This window comes from Eucyclogobius newberryi, unplaced genomic scaffold (assembly GCF_026437365.1).
Source record: "Eucyclogobius newberryi isolate DKJ021-1_F unplaced genomic scaffold, fEucNew1.0.hap1 SCAF_4, whole genome shotgun sequence".
NCBI lineage: Eukaryota > Metazoa > Chordata > Actinopteri > Gobiiformes > Gobiidae > Eucyclogobius > Eucyclogobius newberryi.
This window is the reverse complement of record NW_027316056.1, coordinates 9,817,710-9,827,867: the sequence shown is the minus strand read 5'-3', so window position 1 is coordinate 9,827,867 and position 10,158 is coordinate 9,817,710. Positions and strand designations below refer to the sequence as shown.

At 39.6% G+C, this 10,158-nt stretch overlaps 1 protein-coding gene across 2 annotated transcripts in view; it reads left to right on the top strand.

The window, feature by feature from the left end:
• The first annotated feature begins 4,684 nt into the window (after window positions 1-4,684).
• gpr179 (G protein-coupled receptor 179) overlaps window positions 4,685-10,158 on the top strand; it is a 46,963-nt gene continuing 41,489 nt past the window's right edge. For both annotated transcript variants that reach the window (XM_072463270.1, XM_072463269.1), the window contains exons 1-2: window positions 4,685-4,767; window positions 8,659-9,863. In XM_072463270.1, coding sequence (XP_072319371.1) covers window positions 8,971-9,863 — 893 coding nt within the window. In that variant the 5' untranslated portion in view covers window positions 4,685-4,767; window positions 8,659-8,970. The remainder of the gene's footprint in view (window positions 4,768-8,658; window positions 9,864-10,158) is intronic.

The window sequence follows — 10,158 nt, the reverse complement described above, 5'->3', positions numbered from 1 at the left end:
CACAAGATGCAAAGCAGACTGTGCTTTCTGAGAGGACTAGCTTCATTTAAGAGCTGCTAAAAAAATGCTGCCAGCTTTGTTGTGTGAGTTGGTGGTGGCTGTCTACTATAGTGTGGTGTTCTGGGGGGAATAAACATGTGGCGGAGGGTTTCACAGAGACTGGACGGACTCATAAAGAAGGTCTCCTTTGTGATTGAGGCCAAACAGGACTCTGTGGTGTCTGTGATGGAGGGGAGAGCGTTGGAATAACTTCTCTCTGTCATGGACAACAGCTGCCACCCTCTGTACGAGTTGGTCCTGAGGCAGAAGAGCTCCTTCACAGAAAGGCTGCTCTCGCTCTCCTGCTCCACGGATAGACCCAGAGCAATTAGACTTTATACTGCATCCTTGTGTCTTATGCTGGTGTTTATATTTCACCAAATGCAGGGCGCAGCCATGTTCCATTCTCTAACTTTGAGTTTCCGAATAATTCCGAGTTGGAAGGTTGTTCCAGTGAGAATTTACAAGTCAGACCTTGGAAGACCCAAAAGTCCTCTTCAATCTGCTGAAAATGGTTTGAGCAGCAGCTTTAATTATCTCCTAAGCTCTGATTGGTCCTGACAAAGGGCGGAGTTATGACTGAAACTTGTCCTATCCTTCTTTACAAACCTGACAGTTCACTCTTACAGCTTGGGTTTTTATTCAGGACTGTCCACTTCTACCTCAACACTTAAGGTTAAGGTTGTCCCTGCTGGGAAAGGGTTTCTCTGCATTTGACCCATTTTTCAAAGCCACCGTGGCATCTCCTCAGGAGCAGTGATCGCTGCGAGCAGTGCCCGGGGACTCATCTCCAGATCTTTGAGCTAGTCTTGGTCCAGACTGCCGTAACTGGAGGATTTTACGTTATATAGAAAAATCAAACTGTTTTATTTTATTATATGTGTGTTCAAAGTAACTTTGTGCAAATATTTTTCACATTTTACAGAAACAAAACTCAAGCCACTTAGCTATTTTGCATCATTTGTACAAGAAAACAGTGGCGGTTGCTGTGGCTGACGATGGACTAAAGTGCAGGATTTAGTGGAATATCTGCTCTTTCTCTCACAGAGGCTGAGCTGCAGATGATGAGTCTGGAACATTTATATCAAAATGTGATCTGTGCATGTGTTTATATCACGGAGATGCTTCCTGTTTCAAGTTCCCACTGTACAGGTTAAGTGAAGCTCGTTATTTAACGTTTCACTCACACACGTCACTTGTGTTATTTCATTGTAAAGATTAAAAGGTTAAAGTAATTGTCATGAATATCAGCGCAAACGAGGAGGAGCCGTCCACTTCTGACTGTCCAGCGGTTGTTCCTGCAGCTGGTCAGGAGGATTCAGATTCAGGGAAAGAGAAAAAGTAAGTACAGTTTTGCCCTGTTTACTTCTGGTGCAGTGATGTGTCCCGGTGCAGAGTGATGCCCTGTCCGTTGCCATGGTGACAGATGCTCGGATGCGGTTTCCATGGCCACAGAAACTCCACTCATTTTGACTGCAATAGACCAGCAGACTAACTAAACCAGGAAGAACTAAATATATTATTAAAAAAGGATTAAACCGGAACTCAACCAAACCTAGATTAGCCAGTGCAGAGACCAAAGCAGGACTAGTCTAAATGTAAGACTGGAGTAAACTAAAAGGAATAAGCTCAAACTAAAACTAAGTATGACAATCGATATGTAAAACTGTTTGACCAAAAGAGTCAATAAGGACCAAACCAGCACTTTTCTATTTCAAAAAGCAAAATTACTAGGACCTCACTTGGTAGCTAACAATGCACAAATCCCACAAAATATTTATTGGGATATTTTGGAGAGAATTCTTCAAATTGTACGTTTTCTTTTCAAAATGCCTTGACTGGGATAATTGTGTGACTCATCAGACGAAGGGTCTAAGAACAGGGGATGTTGGGACGTTTGCAATTTTTTAATGAACATTGTTTAATCTGTTTTTCACTGTCGCCCTTTGAGGCAACTGATGTTGTGATTTTGGGCGTTACAAAAATAAACTTAATTCAACTGGCTTTGTCCTGATTTATGGTTCATATCTCTGTAATATCCACAGGAAACAGAGACTGGCACAAGGGGGTGCCATTGCTTGATGTTGTTATCAAACAAGAAGCTAAATATCCACTTTATTCTGCCATATATTGTTCCAACTTCCCCTAATGTTAGGATACATGTTGTGATCACATGCAATGGTATTTATTTATTTATTTTTATGTTTATTATTTTTCCCCTCCATCCCTTGTTGGGAAATGGGAGGTTTTGTTTATAGGAGATCTTCTACTGAAAGTGTTTTTTCAAACTTCCTATAAGTGATCTGTTTTTTTCTTCTGTATCTACCTCTGTATCTGCCTGCGTTGCAACAATGAAATTTCCCCATGTGGGACAATAAAGGAATATCTTATCTTATCTTATCTTATACAACTGGTGTGTTTATGTTATAAAAGCTTCTAGATCAGGGGTCTCAATCATTTTTTCCAGGGGCCCAAATTTTTCAGAGGGCCATGGTCCAGGGGCCGGACTACAAATCTATTTTATCTCTATAAGATCCACAAACAACAAACATAGTGGCTCAATTCAACAACAGAAATCAACTTTAAAAAAAAAAATATTATATTTTTAAATTAGGGTAAACTGAGCTACAGGCCAGACAAACAACTCCACTTTAATCAGAAGAGGAAAAGTTACAACAGTTTTACCGTACAATAACTACAACATACAACCGCACAAAATGTTACAAGAAAAAGACAGATTTATATATATATATATTCCTAATCATTGCGTTTATACGCAAAGAGATTTTCACAACTTTCAGAGACTAGAGAGCTTTGACATGACAAAGATTAGCATGCCAACAGTGCACAATAAAACATTCCATAATTAGATGTAGACAAAACACAGTGGTGTTTTCAAGAGCCGCATGCTGCATGTACGTGGGCAAGACAGATTTTTCTTTATTATGTGGGGAAAAAAGGGCTACAGCCGCTTTAATAACAACAGGGGCAAACCCACATATTGTGTACCCTGTCATGAGGCAAGTTGTCACAAATGTGTTGTCTTAAAAGGTTAATAACATCACAATAAGATATAAAAATGTTAGGGGGACTGCTCATCCATCATTATGCTGCTCTGTTTCTCTGTCTCTCTGGTCTATTTGCTGACAGTGCAAACTGCCATGAAACTACCTCTTTTAAGTGAACTTTCAGAGCTCCTGCTCCATGAGCTTCAATCTTTGCTCTGCGTTGCCTGCACAGTGTGCATCAGAGCAGGAGGAACAGAGCTGCCACACTTTTTGTCAGTTATTTGTTAGTGCGCAGGGCAGAGGAAGAAGCAGAGACACACAGCCACCAAACAGAGGAGATTTTAGCTCTGTGGGAGTTTAGACGTCCCTGACATTAATTTGAATACAACGCCCTAAAGTTGCAACGTGTTAATCAGAATCAGAATATAGTTTATTGTCATTTGTAAATGAACAGGATTAACGGACATAGGAACTTGTCCTGGTGGTTCATGCAACACAAACATCAAACACTGAACAATGAATACAAAAACAATGGACAAAAAATAACTACCGGGTATTAAAAATAGATAAGTAGAGTTGAAAATAGACATGATATGAACATAAAATAAAGTATGTAGATAAAGTAAGTTTATTAAGTAATGACGTTAAATACAACAGATGCGAGTCTAATTAGTGATCGATTATGGCGCTACGCAGCCTTTTCAGATTGTTTCATTCACATTTTACTGTCTGTACCATGACTAAATTGGACATATACATCCACTTGACAGAACCTTAGTGTTGGTTTACTTGGTTAAATAATGCATAACACTTAACACTGCTAGCCCTGAACACGTGTATACTGACTTAACCATGTGCAATACTGTCATATTCATGTGCAATTACTGTCATACTCACATGCAATAATGTCACATTCATGTGATGGAAATGTGTTTATTTTACCATTATTATTAGTATTATCTTGTCTTATGCTAGCTGTTTTCATTTTATTTTATCTTTATTTTTCCCCTCCATTCCTTATTAAGAAATGAGTTTTTGTCTATAAGAGTTCTTCTATTAAGAGTGTTTTTTTCAACTTCCTATAAGTTATCTGTCCTTTTCCTCTGTATCTACCTGCGTTGCAACAATGAAATTTCCCCATGTATGGACAATAAAGGAACATCTTATCTTATCGTATAATATTTGTCCTTTAATATATGAATTTGCTCTCTTGAAAAAAAGTTTGACAACCAAACCCAGTCTTTTCCAGGCAACAACACAACCTGGACCAACTTCCAAGCTTTTTTTCTTCTTCTTCCCTGCCACAAAAGCTCACGCGTGGCCCCTCCATCCCCCTCGTCCGCTCTAAAGGGTTAATCCATTCACTTAACCATCAGGCGGATTGGTATTGCTCAAATGCAGCGCAGCTTAGTCCTCATCTGCACTTCATCCTCTCAAACAGCGCCAGGAGCAGAGCGTAACAGATGTCTCCTCTCTCTCTCTCATCTCTTCTGTCATCGTCAGCCCAAAGAGGACAGCGCGGGGAAAAGCATTATCACGAGTGGCTCCGATCAGGAGGACCGACCCCTCCCAACCGGATGCCACAACTTCAGGGCTTTTCCCGTTTTGAATTCACCACACCAGCGAATGAAGACGCTGTAGAGAACGTTTAAACATGTTTGGGGACGTTTTCATGGCACTTTTTACGTCCATTTTTTGCACAGGAAACGTGGATGAAGCGGTAAGTAATTGTGGGGGATCAGATTTGTATTTGAAAATGCAGAAAACACCTTAAGATTAGGGCTGGAACTAACGAGTAGGTTTAGTATTTGATTTGTTAAATGATTGTTTCTATTAGACTGAAGGCTTCCAGATAGAGAATATTAACAAATAAAATGAATTATGATAAGTAATTAAGATATTTTGATTTAATAATGCCACTGTGTTTGTTTAAAGGTATTTTTGTATGTGTTTTAGAGTCTATATAGTCCAGAAAACTACTATTTTTATAGACACAATTTGTTAAACAGACTGCAGTGCCTTAGTGGTTTTGCTGAGTGCTGCTGCAACAGTTGTGTGCAAACTGGGTTATGTAAGAGAGAAAATGATCAATAGAATTATGAAATAATTCTTAAATTCTTCCTGTTACTTCATGATGAATACAATATGAATCCTTTGGTGGTAGTAGACATTTATAGCTAAAGATTAATGCAGATTGGCCTTTTAGTTTAGTAAGCAAATCAACTAAATTAAATGAAACGTGAAAAAATAAAGTAAAGAAATAATAGTGTAAAATAATTGTACATTTGAAACCTAACACAAGTAAAGTGGGCGATTTTTACAAAACTGAATACGGGCTGTCTTTTTATAATCCGATTTGTGGTGCATCAGAACTGTATTTTATGCTTTTATTGCACCAAGAATGTATAATTGCATCTCCACAAAGCCTTTTCCGGCTTGTTCCCATGGAAATGTTGTTCCTTTGGCTGTAATATTATAAAGTGTGGCATAAAACTGATCTAGTGTCATGGAAAATGGAATCATGGTTTTAACTTTCTATTTCTATAATATCATGCAGGTGACTTTCCATTTCCAGAAAGTTACCTACTGTGGCTTTAAATGTTTTCCTCTTGAAATAAGGGAGTGCCCCACTTCACTCAGCTTTAACACCCAACTCAAACTGTGGCTAAAATAAAAACAGTTATCACTGGACAACATTTTTAAACATTTAAAAAATAATACATTACTGACCCTCCTGAGACCCAGAGGGGAAAAAGTTATTTCATTTTAGTTTTCTGTTTTTTGTCAGATAAACTTTATTGTCCCCGAAAGGAATTTTGTTTTGGGCTATGCAATTTTCCACACGTAGTCACTATTAGTCAGAACATTATTGAATGAAATTGTTTCAATTTGATTTTATGTTTCCTGGTGAAATTCCTGTACAATGAATATTACAGGTTCAGAATCATAAGCCCATTTACAACCCATTTCTTCCAATAAGAAATGGCAATAAATGAATAAGTTACACACGTACCATCCACAGCTCATTATAAGATTACGTTACAACAACACAGGTCACAAGGACACAAGGTTATATTCACTGTGCAACAGTACTAAAACTGCAGTTGTCTCAAAGGGCGACTCCCACGAAAAGGCAGTAGGACGCGCTTCAATTTGGAGCTGGAACCATTCAGGTGGAGAGTTCATCGAGGCAGATGAAGAACGGTTCATCTGGAGTGTGCATCACCAGAATTTTACGCAATAAATACACATTCCATTCTTAAAAACAACTCCTATAAAGAGAAGTTAATTGTGACTATTTTTGAAATAAATAATACAAATTAAACATTTTAATAATAACCTACATTTTTATGAAAATATAAAAATGTAAACGTTACATCAGAACATTGGGTGTTGGTGCTGCAGAAGCTCAGTAATGGACCTGTTTGATCGCCATCGATGGATCAATACCATCAACATCATCTAGTGGAAGTGTGTTACAGAGCTCTCTTCAGTCGGCAGTGCTCAGAGTGAAGGGTGTGGTCAGTGAGGCAGGATGGTTGGGGCTCAAGTATCACACCAAACAGAAACTAAAGTGAAGAAATATCACCTTTAACCCATGTTTGGAAGATCAAGTTGAGATTATAGTATCTAAAGAACTATACCAAAAATACTCAATATTCTAGTTTTGTTTCCTTTCAAAAGAACAATGATATCGATACATGATCAGATTTGTTCCAACCTTCTTTCCTATTGGCTATAAGAGGTTTGACATGAGAAGAGGAAAAACACATTCAACAGCAAAGGTAGAAAAGGTCTGAAAGGCGTTCATCTGGACCCGATTTTAGAAGTAGAGACCATTCAAGGATGATAATGACCACCCAGTCTATAATGGTTTTAGTGGGTTGTATCATAATAAATTATAATAGTCACAATTACAAAATTACTCTTTTTGTTCATGTGGATTAAAACCAAAATGTCCTTTTAGGGTTATTACAGTAATTTCAGGGTTATTACTGTAATTTTAAGGTTATCATATTGGACTTAGTGCATTAGAGCAAGTAGACATAAAGACATAAAGTAAAGCAGAGGCTTTGCTTGAATTGAATGTGACATATCATATTCATAGGGGGTGCACGGTGGCAAAGGCGGTTAGCGCTCTTGCCTCCCAAGAAGGAGATCATGGGTTCGATTCCCGGACCAGACCAACATCACATGATCTCTCTGGGTGGAGTCTGCATGTTCTCCCCGTGTTACCGTGGGTTCTCTCCGGGTTCTCCGGCTCCTCCCACCGTCCAAAGACATGCATGTGTTAGGTAAAATTGGTGACTCTAAATTGGCCCCCTGTGACAAGTTGGCCACTGTCCAGGATGTACCCCGCCTAAGGCCCGAAGTCACTGGGATAGGCTCCAGTCACCCGCGACCACGAAAGGGAACAAGCGGTAGAAAATGGATGGATGGATGGATATCATATTCATATGTTCCTTTAATAATTAGCACCAGGTTCAAATGACATAAGTTTCAGTAGTCAGTGATGTAAGCATTGTAAGACTAGTTCAACGAGTATTTATCTTTTTATTTCAATTTTTTTTACCAAATAAAGGTTGATCTATTGTAATTGAAGATTTCCACATAGAGAAGATTTACAAATAAAGTGTTGATTGTGAAAATTCTCATTCTTTTTTGACATTTTGATTGAATACTGCCTTTGTTATAAAAGGTCAATGATTATTTGTCATGTTATTTGTGATTATTCTGCTTAATCATTGTAGCCCTGGTGATAATGGAACACTTTCTCCTGTAAAATGTCTTTCTGTGTGAGTTTTAGAGTCTGTTTAGTCCAGATAATGATTATGAAAATACAACTACAATAATTTGTTAACTCGACTAGTCACAATGAGTTGAATAATCACGGCAGCCCTTTTTCTACCAAATGACCAACAGGATTTGTGAGATAAGATGATCATTGTAGAAGCCTTGATTATTGGCGGGCTTTGACTTAGGCGTGTACTACAACAATTATATTGAAGGGCTCGTGGAATGTTTTTGGGTTGTACTTCTACTTCAAGTACTGTTTCTACGCTATTACAAGAAATTCTATGTTGGGGTGGGTAATATTGACAAAAATAAAGATCTCAATACTGTTTTGCACTACCTCGATTGGACACAAAGCATCACAAATGTGCTAAAGATGTGTCTAAATGCTTTAGCTGAGGTTCAACCATGAACCATGAACGAAACATGAATAGACCATGAAATTAACCACAAGAACAGAAATATCACTTTTCTCTTGTTTGGGAAATTATACATTTCTGTCTCATTTTCAGCTCATTGTAATAGTTTTAATTATATACACATATTTTGAAGATCTCCAAAGCCAATGTTATCAAATCTTCCATGTATTTAACTCCCACTTCTGCCACCACTTCTTTTGCAAGCCTATCTCTACTATTACTACTAAATCTATTACTCCAGAAATGTATCTCCCAACAAGAAGTGACAATTTCTTGATTCCAAAAATGAGAGATAAGAATGTGGTATTTTTATTCCACCAGAACACGTTACCAACACTTCCACTGCCTGTTCACTTTTTTCCCCCTGCCATTCTCACAAGTTTCTCTCTTTTTCCCAGTCTGCGCAGATGGAGCCCTGGTGTCAGCGTCTGAAGCGACTCATGATTCATCTGCGAACATGAAGAGTATCGCAAACCAACACAACCGAACTGTACCGTCAAGAAACTGCTCCGAGGCACTTTTGTCAAATCTACAAAAACGCGGCAGAAGTTACGGCCATTCACTTGAAGATGGCTGAGCTTTTGACACATCTGGCTTTTGGATCATGACAAACTTGCTCCGAATACACTGGATGTCTTTACTTCACCAATGAAAGCAACTTAGCAACTACAAGACCTTTGACAAACACAGAACTCGCCAATATTTTCAACATGGCTGCTTGGATTTTCATCTTCATTTTGGGTCTTTTTCCTTTCATTTACAAAGCTCAAACCCCGTCGAAAATATCAAATTTGCAAGCATACAATAGCACGCTAGAGTCTACCAACTCTACCACCAACGTAACTTTTGTACCAGCTACAGTTTTAGCTACAACTCCGTCAATAGCAACCACAACAGAAAAAGATGACTGGTCGCCAGCCGAGAACTACTTGTACACGGGAGATTCGACGACGTTGGAAATGTCGCATTGCAACAGAGCGTACAGCGCAACCGGACAAGACGGGCCTTTACCCTACAGCTTTGACGTACCGCTAAGACCGGCAATGGACGCTTTGGCTAACACGGCTAACTTCCTCAACATGATCTACCAAGCTAGCGATTTGCGCGAAAGCACGGTGGAAGAAGACATGGAGTGGTATCACGCTCTGGTCCGCGCACTTGTAGACGCAGACTCACTCATTCAAAAGGCGTATCTAACGTACGACGCAGATCCGGCAGCGCAAACGCCACAGCTGGTGCTACGCGCAACTCGTCATCCCATGGCGAAGATCCAGACAATCATCCTGCAAGATTTGTCAAAGTATTGGGATACGTTGCACCTTCCCGCTCCAGCGCCAGACGATTCGTGGTTTAGGAGTTTTAAATTTCCAGTGGATAATCGGCCAGTAGCGGCGCTGTCCAAGAGAGTGTTGTTGAACGATTTGAGCACACTTGAGACTCCAAAATGGCGGCAAAGTGACAGTTACGTGACGAATCGGAGCGGGGTGAGGTGGGCCAGCGCTCCCTTCTTGGACTGCGAGGACGGGAGGTTTGTGCCTGGCTGGATGCTAACTTTGTCCGCGTCGTACTACGGACTCAAACCAGACCTGACGCCAGAGTTCAGGTAAGGATTTTAACATGTTATATACCACTTACTGTCCCCCTGCTTGTCTCCATGGTCCACAGTGAGGAATCTGTCCTGAAAATTACCGGTGTTTTAAAAGTATGACACTTACAAATGTAGAAAAACCCTGTTCTTACTGTGAGTGGGCTCGCATCTCCACAAAGCTGACTCATTCTTGGCCAGGAGGAGCCTCTTGCTTGTTTGCTTGACGTATCTGCATGGAGAATGTTACAAAGTATGTTTTTAAATTTCTCTTTCCACAGAATCACACAAGTGACTTTCCACTGCCAGAAAG